Genomic DNA, 20,287 nt, shown 5'->3' on the forward strand with positions numbered 1-20,287 from the left:
TAATTCACCAAGGTATGGATCCGGTTGTATCATCAAACAGAGCTTTCTTCTTAGCACATCTTCAAATGTGACCAACCACCTTAGACACTGGCGAAAAAACCTAGGGAACTCTCAATATGGGAGGGGTTATATAGGGGAGGAACTCACCTTGTAATTAGGGTTACCAGTGTCCAATCACCTGAAGGTACTATCTAACCCACGAAGTAATTACCAAGCTTCTGTGTCCCGTGATGTATGAACAAGAAAAAAAAAAAAAAAGATTCATCTTGCTTCGACCACCTGAATCAGTTCCTTTATGGCGCTGATCTTTGCCTAGGGCAAGAATACCCCTTTCTGGGTGTATCTATGATCAGACCCAAGTATTCTAGCCCCCTTCATGGTTTTAAGGAAGATTTCTCTAGGCTGAAAATCCAACCTAGGTATTCCAGGTAGTTGAATGTGGTGACCATACTTTGGTTTAAGCGGGCTAACGATTGGTCTATCAAGAGCAGATCATCTAGGTAAACTTTAATAGTTATACTTTGGGCCCTTAATCTGGCTAGAGGAGGGACCAGAACCTTTGTAAACACTCAAGGTGCAGGAGCTAGACCGAAAAGCAGCGCTACAAACTGAAAATAATGATTTTCTACCTTGAAAGTAGATATTACTGGTGAGTGGGGAAATAGGCACATGGAGGTATGCATCCTTGATGTTGATTGACGCCAGAAGTTCTCCTAGTATTTTGTAGGTTTCCTCCCCCAAGACTTGTTTTATCCCTGGGGTTGACCCTGAGGATCACCTATTGAACATGATGGCGGAGGCCGTCGTGACTGCCTGGAGGCTGATGCCCCTGGCACTGGAGAAGGAGCTTGTTAAAATGAAATACGTTTACTCCTTTTCTTAAATGGCAAAGGGGTACTTTTTCCACTAGAAATTCTTTGGATGTATTACCCAAATCATCCCCAAACAGCAGTTTCACCAAAAAAAGGAAGACTAGCCAGAAGCTTCTTGCATGGCGCTTAGCGAAAGGCGTGAGGCCTGAAGGATAGAATCTCTCATAGCGACTATTGCAAGCATAAAGCTGCTAGTAGCTTGCCAGATCCTGGGCCTGCTGCACAGGATAACCGTGAGCATCTGTTTAAACTGGTCTCTCAAGGATTGACCAATTACTGTCAGCGCAAGCTGAAACACTCAACCTACCAGAGAAAAAAGTGTTTTTTAATAGGAATTCCAACTTTTTATTTGTTGGATCCCTAAGCATTTGAGCATTATCTGCCGGACAAGTCAAACTTTTATTCACAGAGGATATAGCAGCATCAATTGCTGGTATCCCCACCTGAATTTTTTCCTCCACAGGATAACGTGAAAAACTTCTTCTCCTGCCCCCAGTTCCACAGTTTGAGGGACCTGGGTAATGGAAGGGAACCTGTCGCATTTTGTCCCACACTGGGATGCGAATAAAGCCGCTAACTTTTTTTTTTCCACACATTTCATGGCTGGGGAAAATAACCTCTTTAGTAAAATAGACAGGGGCTGCAGTGTTGAAAACAATTGCAAACATTTCATGGCCCCGATGCTCACTCTGACAAGCCACCCCCTCTCAGAGGAGGATGCCATTGTAAAGATGAGTAGGCTTTCCAGAGCTTGAGGGAGACCCTTTTAGCCCCTTTTTGGGGGTGTTTCAATGTCCTCTTCTGACTATAGCCCAATGCACAAATGCAGAGGTACTACCAGAAGAAATCGCATCCACTGCTTGAGCAATAGTCCAGTCACTGCTATTAAAGCTCAGCTTGATGCTTTTAGTAAACATGCCAAGGAAATGCCTGTGTCACCACCCTCTTACATGCCCCTTTTTGCTCTTTGTCCCTCCGACATCTGCAGCCAGCAAAAATGGAGCTTTTAAACAAACTCCTGCGCTGGATGTTGCAGGACTCCAATGCAGCGCTAGGCCCCGCCCCCTGCCGTCACTTCACGCCCCCTCTTTTTTTGAAAGAGGGTTTTCCCGCGCGAACGCGGGCCTCCGGTCCGACAGGATCGGCTGTTGTGTGGGGAGGGAAATGGCGAGGAGGAGACCCGGGACCGGCCGCCTTGCAGGGGCGGTGAAACAAATGGAGCGGCATTGCCGATCGTTTCTTGGCTTCCCCTTTCTAAGAAGAGGGGAAGCTTGGACCAGGTGGGGGGTGATTCAGTGAAGGAAACCCCCCCCAATCTTACCGGAGGTCTGAGCTGCTTGCCAGAGTGAGGCCTGCTATTTCTGCTGCACAGCTTGATCTCTGAGGAAAGCATGGCAAGGTACGTGCTCTATTGCTCTATACAGCCCCCAGTGGTGACTCTTAGGCATGACAACATTTACTTTTAAAAAGGAAACATTTTTTCTCTTTTTTTTTTAATTTCTTAGAAGTCTTCACTTACCTTTCCCGCCGCAGGGTTCTCTGTGGTAAAACCGACAGACCCAATCTTCACCCCTCACGGTGGGCTCCATTACCAAACCTTCAGGAGCCGGGGCCCCTCGGGGAACCCACACTCCTGGACCTATAAAGCACCCCACCATTAAAACTTTATGGCTGAAAAAAACCAAAGCTCTGGATCCCGGGGCCTAGCTCTCTAAAAAAGATAAGCGTTACAGGCAAAACCTTGTTTCTTCGGACACGAGGCCCGGGTACCATTCAACTAGGCCTAGAAAAGACACTTTGAATAGATCCGGTTGCATAGCTTGCCCCAGCAAAGGATACTTCCAGTGGAGATCAGCACAGCACATCTTTACATCGTGACCAACACCAAAGACACTAGAGAAAAAACTGAGGTACTCCCAGTAGAGGGAGGGGTTATATAGGGAGTGGACTTCCTGTCTTAGGGTGTGCCAGTGTCCATCACCTGAAGGTGGCCTATAACCCACATAGTAACTACTATGGCTCTGTGTCCCGTGATGTATGATAAGAAAATACATTTCACATTCTTGTAGAGCAGTTTGCCCGCTGATCCTCTTTGCAGTTGTGAAAGTTTAATAGGCACAGGATCAAGCTCTATGGAAGGGAACCAGGAGATCCCAATCTGGGAGGCATGTGGTGAGCTCTCTCCACAAGAAAGAGGAGAACTGGCCGCTTGGTAGGATAGAATGGAGCAATTCCACCATAAATGTGGTTGGATTTTTTGCCGTCTGCAAGTTCAAGAAAATGCATCTTGTTTCAATGTTTTCTATTTTCCTTAGTCCTTGGCTCCAAGGCCCTGACTTTGGTTGTTAGAGGGTGGATCATAGTTGCATATAGTTACATAGTAGACGAGGTTAAAAAAGTCCATCAAGCCCAACCTATGTGTGTAATTTTATGTCAGTATTACACTATATATCCCTGCATGTTGTGGTCATTCAGGTGCATATCTAATTGTTTTTTGAAATTATCAATGCTCCCCACTGAAACCACTGCCCATGGAAGAAAATTACATATCCTAACTGCTCCCTCAGTAAAGAACCCTCTACCCAGTTTAAGTTTAAACCGCTTTTCTTCTAGTTTTAGTGAATGGCCGCGTGTCTTATTAAATTCCCTTTCGCAAAAAAGTTTTATCCCTATTCTGGGGTCACCAGTACGATATTTGTACATTGAAATCATATCCCCTCTCAAGCGTCTCCTCTCCAGAGAGAACAAGTTCAGTGCTCCTAACCCATCCTCATAACTAAGGTCCTCCAGTCCCTTTATTAGTTTTGTTGCCCTTCTCTGGACTCTCTCCAGTTCCAGCACATCCTTCGTGAGGACTGGTGCCCATAACTGGACAGCATACTTTAGGTGCGGCCAAACCAGAGTCTTGTTGAGTGGGAGAATTATTGTTTTATCTCTGGAGTTAATCCCTTTTTAATACATGCCAATATTCTGTTTGCTTTGCTTGCAGCAGCTTGGCATCTGCTAGGACCCCCAGGTCCTTTTCCATCGTAGATTTCCTCAGAGGTTCTCCCCTAGTGAGTAGATTGCATTCATATTTTTGCCACCCAAATACATTATTTTACATTTTTCTACATTACACGTCATTTGCTATGTAGTTGCCCACCCCATTAATTTGTTCAGATCTTCTTGCAAGGTTTACACATCCTGTGGAGAAGTTATTGCCCTGCTTAGCTTAGTATCGTCCGCAAATACAGAGATTGAGCTGTTTATCCCATTCTCCAGGTCATTATGAATAAATTAAATAGGATTGGTCCCAGGACAGAACACTGGGGGACTCCACTTTCCTCCCCGGACCATGCTGAGTACTCCCCATTTATCATTACCCTCTGAACTCGCCCCTCTAGCCAGTTTTCAATCCATGTACTCATCCTATGGTCCATGACAACGGACCTTACTTTGTACAGTAAATGTTTATGGGGAACTGTATCAAATGCTTTTGCAAAATCCAGATACACCACATCTACGGGCCTTCCTTTGTCTAGATGGCAGCTCACCTCCTCATAGAAGGTTAATAGCATGGATTCATGAAGAATCGTTCTTGCCAAACCAATCTGATTACTGCTAATGATACCGTTCTCATTACTAAAATCTTGTATATAGTCCCTTATCATCACCTCCAAGAGCTTGCAAACAATTGATGTTAGGCTAACTGGTCTGTAATTCCCACGGATGTTACCTGGCCCTTTTTTAAATATTGGTGCTACATTGGCTTTTCTCCAATCAGCTGGTACCATTCCAGTCAGTAGACTGTTCATAAAAATTAGGAACAATGGTCTGGCAATTACTTGACAAGCTATCTGGTCCCAGTGACTTATTAATGTTAAGTTTTTCAAGTCTAATTCTAATTCTGTCTTCTGTTAGCCATGAGGGTGCTCCCTGTGACATGTCATGAGGATAAACATTGCAGTTTTGGTTACTGAAGTCCCCCCCCCCCCCCCCGATTCCCTCGTGAAGACTGAGAAGAATAAATTCAATACCGTCACCATATCTCCATCCTTAATAACCAGATTCATTCTTTAAGGGACCAATGTGATCTGACCTCTCTTGCTTACTATTTATGTACTTAAAGAATTTCTTGGGATGTTTTTATACTTTCCTCCGCTATGTGCCTTTCGTGTTCTATCTTAGCCACCCTGATTGCACCCTTACATTCCTTTTTGCATTCTTTAAAAAGTTTGAATGCTGATGATGATCCCTCAGCCTTGGGGATCAACACACACTTTTTTCCCCTGAAAACAGAGGGTAAACCGTGCCTGCGTGTTATACGGCAATACTTTTTTTTACCAATATAGGGGGGGGGGGGGGGGGGAATCGGGCGGTTCGCCTCATTGGGAGGGTGTTGGGCCGCCCGCCCCACCCTTCCTGGCCCTGGGACAGCGCTGCCATACTTCAAGAAGTTAAGAAAATAACACTGCCAGTCCCCTCCCGCACTCCATTCCCCCACTCCCCCCCCTCCCCTCGTCACCCCAAATGCTAAGCCTATACCTCAAGCAATGCCGCTCTCCTCCTCCTGCTTCACCTCCTCCTCAATTGTAGCTTTTGATTGGAGGAGGAGGAGGCTTCTGTGTGGCTCAATTGATGCTGCTCTCGTGGACCCGGTCATTTGACTCTCCTCTGTTGTTTCATTGGTGATCACATAACCGCTCTCCTCCCACTCCGCCTCTTCCTCAACTGAAGCTTTTGATTGGAGGAGAGCGGTCATGTGACCATCAACGAAACAGCAGAGGAGAGTCACATGACCGTGTCCACTAGAGAGCGGCATTAATCGAGGCACACAGAAGCCCCCATCCACAATGAGCGTGGCACAGGAGGAGTGACGCACGAGAAAGGGCTGTCAGAAACACCTTCTCAACCACTAAAGGTATGCTGGCAGCGTGGTCCCACGAGGCTTTATAATGAAAGGAGTCCGTGTGCTGAGCAGGGAAAGGAGGAGTCCGTGTGCTGAGCAGGGAAAGGAGGAGTCCGTGTGCTGAGCAGGGAAAGGAGGAGTCCGTGTGCTGAGCAGGGAAAGGAGGAGTCCGTGTGCTGAGCAGGGAAAGGAGGAGTCCGTGTGCTGAGCAGGGAAAGGAGGAGTCCGTGTGCTGAGCAGGGAAAGGAGGAGTCCGTGTGCTGAGCAGGGAAAGGAGGAGTCCGTGTGCTGAGCAGGGAAAGGAGGAGTCCGTGTGCTGAGCAGGGAAAGGAGGAGTCCGTGTGCTGAGCAGGGAAAGGAGGAGTCCGTGTGCTGAGCAGGGAAAGGAGGAGTCCGTGTGCTGAGCAGGGAAAGGAGGAGTCCGTGTGCTGAGCAGGGAAAGGAGGAGTCCGTGTGCCGAGCAGGGAGTCCGTGTACTGTGCAGGGAGTCCGTGTGCTGTGCAGGGAGTCCGTGTGCTTTGCAGGGAGTCCGTGTGCTGTGCAGGGAGTCCGTGTGCTGTGCAGGGAGTCCGTGTGCTGTGCAGTGAGTCCGTGTGCTGAGCAGGGAGTCCGTGTGCTGAGCAGGGAGTCCGTGTGCTGAGCAGGGAGTCCGTGTGCTGAGCAGGGAGTCCGTGTGCTGAGCAGGGGGCTGTGGAAAGTTTTTTTGCTGAAACTTCCCTCTTAAAATCAGGGTGCGTGTTATACGCCGATAAATACAGTATATCCTAAACCTGCATGGTTTAGAAGATATTCACACGCATGTGCTCTGAAGGGACGGTATACCAGTGCCGTCCCTTGAGAGTTTCGTGCAGCAGTTGGCAGCTGTGCATGAGTGACGTCATTGCGGGGCAGCCATTCAGACGGTTGGAGGATGCGAGCCCAGAAGTATGCGATGCATACTAGCACATTATGCCTTTCACATGCAGTGTTTAAAAAGTTAAAAAAAAATGGCGCTGTTTACTACCTCTGTTTGTATCCGCTGCCCCCTGTAGTTTTCTACTAGCAGCCTGTATTGGGTGGACCTACTGAGTCCCGCCCACAAACTAGTCTTTACATAGGCTATATGCATCACAGTGATGATGTTACCACTACGTAATATCTGTGTTTGTAAATGCATTTGGTGCACACAAAATAGATTTATATCCTTTGTATCTACTGAATATATTTAGTGCTTTGAGTTCAGATTTAAATGTATTCCTCTTCATAGCCCTCAACTACCTTTATGTGGTAACTGTTTAACTTTCTAGTATTGGTTTAAATCAAACTAGTTGTTAAATCTACATAGATAATAATTATTATAAGCATTTTGAAGACCCAATATTTCTATTTAGTACACACTACTATGACACATACAAAGGATTTGTGGCTCTACACATTGGAAATTATACGTCAGCAGTGTAACATACTTGTCATTCTCCTGGGATATATAAAGGCGATTGGATAAACTAGCCAGGAAAGCTTCCACAATAACCGGGTCAATGGTTAATCCTGCCTTTAGACACCTGAAATCAAAGATGGAGAAAATTAATATGACAGATATTAGCCTACAAAAATATTTAGATTATAAGCTGTATTTTTAATTTAGGTTTCCCATGGCTAGTTTTCATTTTAATATCACATTGTGTTCACTGCCCTATTGCATTAAGCCAAGGCAGCTTTGGATTTGCATACTGCCGTACAGAGTGTATCTTGGACATTTTCCAGTCTCTTTTTGTTGGTTTAGTAAGGTCATCGCTATAGTAGTTCACATTCTGATGACGATGCAGAGAGCATGCAGATCGATGTTTCTTGTCAGCACAAGTATTACTGTTAAGAAACCAGAGAGAGAAGCATTCTAGCCATATAACTGGTACTAATCCGAAGTAATATATGTCTTGGTAAATGTCATAGTTTCAAACTTGAAATTTTTTAATAAAAAATACCTGAATAAAAAAAATATATATATCATATTTGGAAGTCACCCTCAAGGAAACATTAGCTGCCAAATCTATTAATCATTTTTCTAGTTCAGGTTGGAAAGTCAGTTACGTTGGGCATCACCTCCACCTTTCTTCATCTAATGTCAAACAATACACTCATTAACCTAACCTGTTGTTTTAGTAACACGGCCACAAACTCTAGTACCTGCATATGTTCTCAATAGCAATGTCCCGCAGCTGTTCATACATAGATGGTTGGCTCTTCTTGCCATGAATAACGTTCATTGTGGATTCGGAGTGCTCATTGGTGATGCTAATCTTGATATCATTGCCTCCTAAGAATATAGGAAAGGAGAACATTAATAAAAATAAATTAATAAAAATAAAACAGCCAAAAAAACATCTATGTGTGTACAGTCATATTCAAATACTATTTTATTATAAAGTATGAAAATATACTTTAAAATATAAAATAAAATATATATATAAATAAATAAATCAGAGGAAGGATAGGTGGGGATTTTAGAGGTGCAAAATATCATCAAATGTATTCAATAAAAAATATTTTATTTCTTGTCTTGAAAAGCAAAACAGGAAGTATGCATAAAACCAAAGGACACAGGCATGTACAGTACTATTGTTGAGATATTAAACAAGACAGCATAAAAATCCCGACATGTTTCGCCCATAGATCGGGCTTCTTCAGGGGAGCTGTCTTTGCGGAGGTACAGGCCTTCTGAAATGGACAACACACAAACAACATATACAAAAAATATAATGAGTGTCAAACTACCAATGAAGGGATAATGTGTACATGTTAAGAACATGGATGCCCGGGGGCGCTCTTGCCTATTGGCAGGACACCGCCTTTCTGTGCCGCCCTGCGTGCTTTGCACCACTTCTTCCTGTCCCCACAGGGATGATTTCTCTCTCCTCCTTTGATCACCACAGGAGGGAGCTGCTCCGCTCTGTCCAACATCCGAGCCTTAGGACCCAGTGACGACGGGCGGAGCTGTGCGGTGGTGCACTGCGCAGGCGCATCACAGCCTCATGTCCACTTCCAGCCCTTCAGGACCGGATGGGGGGGATAAAACGCCGCTGCTCCGGCGTCTACGTGCTGCTGGAGCCTCCTGGGACATGAAGTGCCACTGCTCGCCTAAAGGTAATACTCTCAGCCTTATTGAGGATCTTTAGTTGTATTATGTGTACACATATTCATGACCTGCTGCCGGGCTGTCTTATTTGTGACTGTCCAGGCTCCCTCTGACCTTCCCTTTTTATTTTTTTTAATACAACATTATTGTTTGGACTACTGGTCTTCCCCCCTTTTGGATCATCACTTTTACTGCTAATTTCTTTTTTCAGTATCAGTCTACTGAATACCTTCAATGTTGTGAGGTGGCCCTACTAAGTCCCTCGGTTTCAAGCTTTTCCAGGGTCTACATTGTAAGTTCATTCTTTATTAATTTAATTGGATATTAGATTGTCCTGCAAATTTCCCACTTATTATTATCATATTTATATATATATATATATATATTTATATATATATATATATATATATATATATACATACACACACACATACATATACATATATACATACATATATACATACTCTTGATTTTTGTACATCTTATTCCCTGTATATTGTTTTTAGCTGGCCTTTTTGTCCCCTCTGTGAACCCCAGCCGCCTGTGGCCTTGACTTTTACAGTCGGCTGTGGGTGGGACTGCGACAGGACTGCTGCCCCCGTTGTTTTGGTTGAATTGGAACAAAAGCACTGCCCTGGGAGTGGAGATACAGGTGCATATCTCTAAACTATATATTTCATGTTTTTTGGAAGATGGTTGCTGTGTGTTTATTTATCAAAGTTCTTAACATGTACACATTATCCCTTCATTGGTAGTTTGACAATCATTATATTTTTTGTATATGTTGTTTGTGTGTTGTCCATTGCAGAAGGCCTGTACCTACGCAAAGACAGCTCCCCTGAAGAAGCCCGATTTATGGGCGAAACATGTCTGTTTTTTTATGCTGTCTCGTTTAATATCTCGACAATAGTACTGTAGATGCCTGTGTCCTTTGGTTTTATGCATACTTTCTGTTTTGATTTTCAAGACAAGAAATAAAATATTTTTTAGTGAATACATTTGATGATATTTTGCACCTCTAAAATCCCCACCCATCCTTCCTCTGATTTATATGCCTATTTGGGGATTGGTGCTACTATTTGGCTGTGTCCTCCATGACCAATTATTCGCTCTTTATATATATATATATATATATATATATATATATATATATAAACAATGAAGCTACTATTAAAAGTTACCATTAAAGTTCTCCACAGACGCATTTAAATCTCAGCAAAAGATCTGTGAATAAATAAACTACAAGTCCCGTCTGCCACCCATGAGTGCAGCAATCAGTGCACTCGTACTGAAACTTTCTCCAGCTCTCCAACTGAAAGCCCCTAAAGAGGTGCAGGCAGAGAGCTGAAAAAGTGTCTGCAAGGAGCCTGGAATTGTACTTGCAATCCACTGATCATGGGGGCAAGACTTTGTAGGCTCCTGTGGAAAAAAGTAATACATGCATATTGTTTTTCCTGCATAAAAGTAATAAAATCCAGATGATCCACATGACAACTAGTATGTATAGAAGGGGGGTAAATCCTCTCATGCAGGATCCCTTTTAGTAAAAACTAGTTTAAAAGAGTACCTGTCTGATGTTGGCTGTGATATTTGTACAGCTTCACAAGCACTGGAGATGGTATCACCAAAAAATCACGAAGAGATGGAGTCACAGAATGAACAACTACAGGGAAACGCTCACAAAGGCGCCCCATACCCTGAGTAAAAGAAAGCAATTTGTAATATATGTATTTTTTTTCATGGTTACCATATCAATTAAGGTGCTCTCTCTGCAAACTCAACGGTCAACAACCAACCTGTAAGCAGCAGATCAGGAGAGGCATGTGAGCTATGATAACTTTGCTGGATGTCTTGGACTGCAGTTTCTCAGAAAGTTTGATGCACAGGTTTTCTGCACCTTTAGTGTGAAAGGCAAAAAACAAAATGTATATTAGAATCAAACCACTGAAGAGCAGATTTTCCTCCACTGTTCATCACAGCTTTACCTTGCTCATCCTTTACTGCCCACACCATGAGGTCCACACAGGCAGCATTTGCTTGACACCTGAGCTTCAAAGGGCTAAGTTCATTGTGTAACTTTTCTACATCATGAAGTATCTTCTGCAGCTCTGACTGGCTACTGTTGAACTGTTCAAGCACAAAGTCATGGATCTCTTTCACAAATGAGGTTGGGAGGTCTAAAGAGGTAAAGTTGAAGAGGTTTATTAGTAATATTATCTTGATAAACACAGATTCTATAAATCAAAGAAGAATTTAAACACACATATTTAACAATATCAAAGTGGTTGTAAATCCTTACCCCCTAACCACTGTTAGGTGGTGAATAGCCTCACATCACACACAGATTTAAACAATCATCCTACTAACATTGTACCCATTTATCAGCAGACCTCTTTTCTCTACAGCCTCCTAAAGCACACATTTTACACAGCATTTCTCAGCTTCATGAAACAGGGATCTGATGTCACACACGGCACAGCATACAGCAGGGAGCAGAGAGTAATCTCAGACCTGAGTGGAGGGAATTCACACTCCCCCAAGGTTTCACAGGGGAACATACACAGCTGAGGCTGTCAATCACTTGCTGTGTGCTGAGCGGTAAAGGGGGGGGCATGACATCAAGCAGGATTGTCTGGTGTCTGTCAGAAGTGAATCATGCAGATAGCAGAGGAAAGCGGACAGAAAACATACTAGGTGTAATAGTTCAGGGCAAGTACACACTATAGAAAGATATGCTTTGTTTATTTTTCATTTCAGAGGTTTACAACCACTTTAAGGACATGTTGTACGCTTCAGCCAAGGTATCAGTGAAGCCAACCGAGAAGAATTCAATACCATCTCTAGCTGGCCATGTACCATGATCCTTTAATTTTTCACGCTTGAATATATTTTTATTAAAACGTTTTTTCAAGTGTTTCAATACAGTGAGGCAAACATAGTTCATTCATCTATGTGATCAGCCAATACAGCACATGTGTCAAACACAAGGCCCTTGGGTCGAACACATTCTGCCAGGCCATTTCATGTGGCCCTCGCACCCAGGACTTTTTTTCAGTCCTGAGAGTGATACAGAGGTCAGAGCCAAGGAGAGTTGGAAGTGAAATGTGGACAGCCTGTGAAAGAGAAATGTGGACAGCCTGTGAAAGAGTGCTGAACCCATAGCACAAACATGTACAAAACGTGGCGGTAAACAATGCAATGAATGTAAACTATGCGAAAAGTAATAGCAATATTTTAGTGGTATATAGTCCACTTATGAACTGTTATGAAGTTTTGTTCTTTATGTTCTTGGAGCTTTAATTTATTGCTGTAGGTAAATCATCCAAATGTAGTTTGCTTCTTCGTCATAACCCCTTAACAGTCTAAAGAAACACCAAATATATTCCTTTCTGCAAAAAAAAAAAAAAAAAAAAAAAAAAAAAAAATCAAACAATAAATGCATCGGGCATAAATACTTACCTTTCATGTTATACAGTGTATCTCTGAGCATCTTAAACATTGCTACATACAGTGGATCACTGAATGTTTTATAATACAGGTCTGCAGTTGGATTTCCCTAAAGGGAAAAAAAATTGAATATGTATTTCACAATGTACAGTATAATAAAACACTAAAATAATATCACATTCCGACAGTTTTGTGGAACAGTTTATACGGTTACTGTATATATTTTATAGAGCGATGTGGTGTACGGTGTACATGGTATACTTGTGCAGTATATAAAGCAAATAGGCTCAGTTTATATTTAACCACCCCTTTTAAAGAGTATTTCCACTTTTGCAGCCAAATTGAGATAACACTTATATTATATTTGTTACAAATTCCCATTCACATAGCATCATATAAAAAAAGTTTAATTATGCTAAAAAAGGGGGTGGAAAGGTAATGTTTACTACAATTAACCCTATCTGTACTGTGATGGCAGAACTCATTATAAGTTTCAAATTAGTTTTAAACACCGTCTGTCCTAAGAAAAGTTAAAAGATCTCAGGGCTTGAATTCTGAAATGTATGTTAACCACTTCAATACATGGCACTTATACACCTTCCTGCCCAGATTTTCAGCTTTCAGCGCTGTCGCACTTTGAATGACAATTGTGCGGTCATGCTACACTGTACCCAAACTACACTTTTATCATTTTGTTCCCACAAATAGAGCTTTCTTTTGGTGGTATTTGATCACCTCTGGGATTTTTATTTTCTGCTAAACAAATTAAAAAAAAGACCGAAAATTTTGAAAAAAAAAATGTTTTTTTTGTTTCTGTTACAAAATTTTGTAAATAAGTAAGTTTTCTCCTTCACTGCATCGGTGGCACTGATGATGGGCACTAATATGCGGCACTGATATGCAGCACTGATGGGTACACATAGGTGGCACTGATAGGCGGCAGGGATGGGCACTGATGTACAGTAATTGATGGTACGGATGAATGCCAATCAGTGCCAAACAATAATGCCTGCCAATCAGTGATGCCCATTGTGGGCACTGATTGGCATCCCTGGGGGTCGAGTGGCATACCTGGTGGTGACATCCCTGGTGGTCCTAGTGGCGTCCCTGGTTGGCCAGTGTGGGCATCCTCGGGAGGAGAAGCCCTGATAATCAATCAGCACAGACCCGCCTGCGAGAGGAGCAGCCAATCGGCTCTCCTCTACTCGTGTCTGACAGATGCGAGTAAGGAAAAGCCAATCAACGGCTCTTCCTGTTTACACTGTGATCAGCCGTGATTGGACATGGTTGATCACGTGGTAAAGTGTCTCCGTCAGAGACTCTTTACCGAGATCGGTGTGCGCGGTGCGCGGCGCGTGGCAGCTGTTATCCTGCTGGACGTCATATGATGTCCGGTCAGGATATTGAAACCACTTTTCCGCCGTCATTTTGCTATATGGCGGGCGGCAAGTGGTTAATGAGAAACTCAGCCCCCAATTTGTCCTCCACTTTCAGTACATTCAACGTAGTTTGCAGTCTGCCCAAAATCCTACTACAAAAAAAACAACCAAAAAGGTCAAAAATATATAAAAAAAAGAAAAAAGTTATGCGTGCTGTGTGAATAGGAATATATAACAAATATATAGTGGGTTTTTTCAAATTTGACTGCAAAAGTGGAACTACACTTTATGTCCATAGGTACTATGGGTCTTTCATAAATCTATCAATGCCCCTTTGATCATCATGAAAGAGAGAGGGGACAGTACACATAAGGGTTGATTTACAAAAACTGGAGATTCAATCCTTAATTGAACAAGATGAAGTTAAAAGCGGATTGGCTACCATGCACAGCTGCACCAGATTTTGCACTCCCCAGTTTTACTAAATCAATCCCATAGTGCACTAGGAAATAATGGGAAGAATAGCGGTGGAGTGTAGATAAAACAAAGCAGAGACACTCAGGAGTGCAGTGTAACACTGAAAGGAAAGCAGAGCAGAACTGAGTGAAACACTAAAGGGAAAAGGAGAGAAGGAGGTAGCATGAAGAGGCGTAACTAGAACCTTCAGGGCCCTGGTGCAAGAAACAATGATGCCCCCCCACCCCTTCCATCCGAGCTCCAGGTTTCCAATTTTGGGAGGGCATCCATGGACATCCTCCCAAAACCCTGCTTCCCACATGCCCCCTGGGACGTGCATCCAGCGCAATCACAGTGGCCCTTTACCATGTGATGTCAGCTGATCACATGTAAACAGACTTGCCGGTTATCCGCAGCCCTTTCCTCCCGTGCTATGTCTGTGTGAGGAAAGGACTGCCATTAACTGTCAAGAATGTCAGTAAATTGTTTACACTGATAATCAGTGCCCATCAATGCCACCTATCAGTGCCCATCAATGCCGCCTACAAGTGTTACCCATCAGTGCTCACTAATGCTGCCTATTAGTGCCCATCAAATCAGCACCACCTATCAGTGCTCATTATTGCAGCGTCCATCCATGCCACCTATCGGTACTCTTCAATACTGCCCATCAGTGCCCATCAATACTGCCTTAGTTCTGCCTATCAGTGTTCCTCAGTGCCCATCCGTGCAGCCTATGAGTTCTGCCTATCAGTGCTCATCAATGCCCATCAATGCCTCCCATCAGTGCAGCCTATCAGTGCCCCCTATTAGTGCCCCTATCAGTGCCCCTATCAGTGCCCCCAACAGTGCCTCCCTTTAGTGCTCATCAGTAAATCCCATTGGTGCCTCCCATCGGTGCCCCCTATCAATGCTCATCAGTAAATCCTATCAGTGCCTCCCATCGGTGCCCCCTATCAGTGCCCCCTAGTGCCTTCTCAGTGCCCCCCATCATTGCCCACCAGTGCCCATCAGTGTCCCCTATCAGTGCCTCCCATCGGTGTCCCCTATCAGTGCCTCCCATCGGTGTCCCCTATCAGTGACTCCCATCGGTGTCCCCTATCAGTGACTCCCATCGGTGTCCCCTATCAGTGCCTCCCCTTCAGTGCTCATCAGTAAATCTTATCAGTGCCCCCTATCAGTGCCCATCAGAGTCCTCTGTCTTCTCAGGACAGCACGGCTCTGAGCGGAGAGCGTGTCTCTCCAGTGGCATCACTAGGGTTGGTGTCACCTGGTGAGGAAAAAAATTGGTGTCACCCCCCTCCACCAACTATAGCCCCCCCTCAGTACAGACCCCCCTCCACTAACTGCAGACCCCCCCCTCTCAGTATAGACCCCCCACTAAGTACAGACCACCGTCTCGCAGTATAGATCCTCCTCACTAAGTACAGACCCCATCCAACAGTATAGCCCCCCTCATTGCAAACCTCCCATCTATCAGTATAGCCCCCCTCTATCAGCATAGACTCCCATCTATCAGTGTAGACCCCCTTAGTGCAGACCCCCATCTATCAGTATAGACCCCCCTCTATCACCATAGACCCTAGTGTAGACCCCCCTCCATCAGTGCAGACCTCCCCTCCATCAGTGCAGACCCCCCTCCATCAGTGCAGACCCCCCTCCATCAGTGCAGACCCCCCTCCATCAGTTCACATCCCCCCCTCAGTACAGACCTCCCCTCCATCATTGCAGACCCCCCCTCCATCAGTTCACACCACCCCTCAGTACAGCCCCCCCCTCCATCAGTGCAGGCCCCCCACAATGCAGACCACCCCCCTCCATCAGCACACAACCCCCCTCATTACAGACCCACCCTCCATCAGTGCAGGCCCCCCACAATGCAGACCACCCCACTCCATCAGCACACCCCCCCTTCAGTGCAGACCCCCCTCTCTCCATCAATGCAGACCCCCCCCTCAGCGCAGACCCCCACCTCATCAATGCAGACCCCCCCTCAGTGCAGACCCCCACCTCATCAATGCAGACCCCTCCTCAGTGCATACCCCCACCTCATCAATGCAGACCCCCCCTCAGTAATGCAGACCCCTCCTCAGTGCAGACCCCCACCCCATAGTGTTCCCCCCAGCACATGTCTACTTGAATACAAACTTTACAGACCTCAGAACAGCGTTCTCCCTCGGACTCCTCCCCCTCCGTAACCAGAGAGGAGGGGGAGGCGGCTTCGGTCCGGTCCGCTGTACGCCTGTGTGTCTCTCATCTAACAGCAGAGAGACACCGGCATTGTTTGTTTTATTTCCCTCTCCGTGTGTCCTCTCTCGCACGGCATGACAGGACACACAGCTGATCTCCCCCCTCCCCTCTCTGTGCTCCGCGGGAAATGTGAGCTCCTTAGCTTCACACTTGACTGCCCGCGGAGCACACAGAGAAGGGAGGGGGGAGATCAGCTGTGTGTCCTGTCATGCCATGCAAGAGAGAGGACACACGGAGAGGGAAATAAAACAAACAATGCCAGTGTCTCTCTGCTGTTAGATGAGAGACACGCTCAGCCTTAGAGCGCTATGAAGAGCAACCCCGCTGGGCCCCCCCACAGTGGCGGAATGCCGGGCCCCGTCACAACTGCGACTGTTGCGACCCCGGTAATTCTGCCACTGGTAGCATGTGTGCCTTGAGGGTGTAATATGTGCAATAATCCAGTACCAGTAATAGGAAGACAAGTATGCATATAGGGTTCTCGAAAAAGTAAATTGAGTTAATTACTTTGATGGTTATAAATTGTGTTTGTAACCTTTCAATTATTACAGCCTCTGGCAAAATTGACAGGTTCAGTGTTAACTGCATTGTATAACCAGCGATAACATGTGATCGAGAGTTGCCATATAAAGCGCAACTAAAATACATCTCATTTTAATAATAAAGTCAGCGAGTACAAAGAAGGGCAACAAAGCTAATAAAGGGTCTGGAGGATCTTAGTTATGAGGAAAGGTTGCGAGCACTGAACTTATTCTCTCTGGAGAAGAGACGCTTGAGAGGGGATATGATTTCAATTTACAAATACTGTACTGCTGACCCCACAATAGGGATAAAACTTTTTCGCAGAAGAGAGTTTAATAAGACTCGTGGCCACTCATTGCAATTAGAGGAAAAGAGGTTTAACCTTAAACTACGTAGAGGGTTCTTTACTGTAAGAGCGGCAAGGATGTGGAATTCCCTTCCACAGGCGGTGGTCTCAGCGGGGAGCATTGATAGCTTCAAGAAACTATTAGATAATCACCTGAATGACCGCAATATACAGGGATATGTAATGTAATACTGACACATAATCACACACATAGGTTGGACTTGATGGACTTGTGTCTTTTTTCAACCTCACCTACTATGTGTAGGGAACTCGAAATCACAAGCCTCACAGAGCTAGCAAGAAATAATCATTACAGATGATGATTGAGTAGGACAGACTACATCTATTTCCTGTGTGTAGTAATCCGCTAGGATTATTCCTGCATAATTTGGGGAAAAATGAATAAATAAGTGTAAAGAGTACCTCTGTAACTTCATTTATCAGGGAATCTAATGAGCTCAGCATTGGATCTGCCACAATCTGCTTCACCTGCAAGAAAAAACAAACTGTAGTATTCCGGAAAAAAAAATCAAAAAGTTTGCATTACCATCACCTCTCTTGATACCCTGTTTCCCTGAAAAGAAGACCTAGCGTGATTGTTGGTGATGGCTGCAATATAAGCCCTACCCCCCAAATAAGCCCTAGTTAAAGTCCTTGAAGGTCTTATTTTCAGGGTAGGGCTTATTTTCGGGGAAACAGGGTAGGGCTTATTTGGGGGGTAGGGCTTATATTGCAGCCATCACCGACAATCACGCTAGGTCTTATTTTTAGGGGAAACAGGGTATATAAAACACATCAAAGAAATACAATAATGTTACAGTCTCATACTTGCATTTAATAGCAAGCCTTTAAAAAATATGTTTGAAATGTCATGGAAAAATACATCAGTTAGTTTGGAAGATAAACACATATCTATGGTAAATTAGTTCTGCTGTAAAATAATTATAGTAGAAGTTGATTTTTAAGAAAACCTTCCCACAGATAGCAACTTGCAGGGCGAAGCAACAGGCCAACGTAAAACCTGGCCCCCATAGCATCCAATTCTTAGGCTGGCCATATGCTGATCGAAATTTGGTCGGTCCCTGCTGAACCAGCCAAAATGTGATCTGTGTGGGTTGTTCCTGCTTAACAAAAGTCGGCCGTTTTAGGGACTTGCTGGAAACCTTTTTTCAGTCGGTGCCTGCAGCAAATAGGCTGTTCAGTGTATTCTGTAAAGGGCAGGTCCCACTGTCAGATTACAATTTACTGTCATGGAGGATTCCTCCATCCACCTCAATTAGGTGGATGAAGGAATCTGTTAGTATTTGTTCGTTCAGTCTGCTGGTAAACGAAAAAAACAAAAAACAACATTCTATGGCCAGCTTTACCTTTTCTTTTCTCCCATCCACTTCAATTGACAGTGGGAGTAAAAGGAGGAAATCTTGAGTAAAGGCTGTTACACACAATATCGGCTGATTCAACAGAAACCGGCTGACACCCGGCTGGTTAAACCGACTGGTTAAATCGGCCTAACCATAGTGGCACTTCTTTGCCACTATGAATAGGTTGATACAAAATTCCTTTCCACACATACGCTCTCCTATTTGGTCTACCAACTGGCTTTTATTGAACAGGCATGCTGGAAAACCAGCATCCAATCAGCGCCTGCAGTCAATGGCTGCAAGCGCTGATCACTGTGTTCTCGTGGGGGGAGTAGCCCCCCCCCCCCCACCGTCAGAACACGAGATTGATGTACTAAGATTGCTTGTGATAGTACAGCGACCTGCCAGTTTTCTTTTCATTTAACCCAGCGCATGTATCAGACATAAGCTCAGGTTATATTTCAGTCAGAGCGTACAACTCTGTTCCAAACCACGTGTGAAAGAGCTTGGCCACCTGTCAAGCAATGCTCCTAAATGGAAGGAAGAATGTGAGTCACATTGAGGTCGATTTACTAACGGCAATTTACAGACAGTGCACTTTGGAAGTGCAGTTGCTCTAAAACTTATTAAATGAGGGGGAGCTCTGCTGACTTCTATCATCCAATCATGTGCAAGTAAAAATGCAGTTTCTTTATTTTCCTTGCATGTGATTGGGTATTCTTTGTAAAGTGAAACTTTACCTCATTTACTAATCTCTGGAGCAACTGCACTCGCAATGTGCACTGTCTACTCGTCTTTAGTAAATCTACCCCACAATTACAATACCTTAAAGTACCATGTGTATCTCATTGCTCCCACAATGGCAGGGAGAATGAGTATGTGCAAAGGAAGGCTGTGTATTAAAGTGAACCTGTTACTTTGCAACACAAGCTCCATTAAATGGCATTAAAGTAGTAGGACTTCTACTCCACTCTAACCAGTTGAGAAAGTAATATATTGTGTAACTACAGCCAAGCTAAATCTATCTTCTTTGAAATGGTTTGTCTGAACGAAAGATTGTGTGACCATACCATGCTCTGTAGTTGACGTAGGGTTTCTTGTGGAATGTCAAAATCCTTGTGGTTTACACCAGTGAAAAGAGGGGACACAGAGAAACTGGAGCTGATGGTGGTGAGGTAATAATCTGGGTCTACTGCACTGCCATCTGGCAGATAGGAACCTGAGGGGATTGAAACAGTAAAATTGCTAGGTGTGAAAATAGAAATCTTTTCCATTAGAGCATTTAAGTTGCAAGCACTTTCGAATAGCTATAGTACAGAGGTTTTTGAACCAGAATTATAAAAGAATCATGGGGGCAGGATGTCTAAGAGATCTGAAAACAAAGCACTGCTTATTCAAACTATAACAAACACAGTAGCATGCGTTTCCATGAGTTCTCACATATACTGTCCTGTGCCCATGGACACAGCTTTATTGTAATAAGCTACCAAGGGTTATACTGCCACCTACAGCAAATGGAAACTAAACACACAGAAATTGAAGGGTAGCTTCCTACAGGCTATAACCTCTCCCACCCTGCCAGTTGAAGTAAGCAGTCCAAACAAACTTGGGCAGGCATATCAAACTAAGGTAAACCGGCTCAACAAGAAAA

General features: G+C 44.3%; 1 protein-coding gene and 1 long non-coding RNA gene across 3 annotated transcripts in view; one reads left to right on the top strand and one right to left on the bottom strand.

Moving 5' to 3' along the window:
- PI4KA (phosphatidylinositol 4-kinase alpha) overlaps nt 1-20,287 on the bottom strand; it is a 255,731-nt gene that overhangs the window by 170,802 nt on the left and 64,642 nt on the right. For both annotated transcript variants that reach the window (XM_073629090.1, XM_073629095.1), the window contains exons 8-15: nt 19,707-19,855; nt 17,699-17,764; nt 12,335-12,431; nt 10,861-11,052; nt 10,672-10,772; nt 10,443-10,572; nt 7,927-8,056; nt 7,209-7,304 (exon numbers count right to left, since the gene is read on the bottom strand). In XM_073629090.1, the coding sequence (XP_073485191.1) occupies nt 7,209-7,304; nt 7,927-8,056; nt 10,443-10,572; nt 10,672-10,772; nt 10,861-11,052; nt 12,335-12,431; nt 17,699-17,764; nt 19,707-19,855 (961 nt within the window). The remainder of the gene's footprint in view (nt 1-7,208; nt 7,305-7,926; nt 8,057-10,442; nt 10,573-10,671; nt 10,773-10,860; nt 11,053-12,334; nt 12,432-17,698; nt 17,765-19,706; nt 19,856-20,287) is intronic.
- Nucleotides 8,629-9,522, top strand: LOC141141501 (uncharacterized). Its single transcript, XR_012244107.1, has 3 exons — nt 8,629-8,883; nt 9,087-9,167; nt 9,382-9,522. It is a non-coding gene; the product is annotated as an uncharacterized lncRNA (long non-coding RNA).

Source organism: Aquarana catesbeiana, linkage group LG01 (genome assembly GCF_042186555.1).
Source record: "Aquarana catesbeiana isolate 2022-GZ linkage group LG01, ASM4218655v1, whole genome shotgun sequence".
Taxonomy (NCBI): domain Eukaryota; kingdom Metazoa; phylum Chordata; class Amphibia; order Anura; family Ranidae; genus Aquarana; species Aquarana catesbeiana.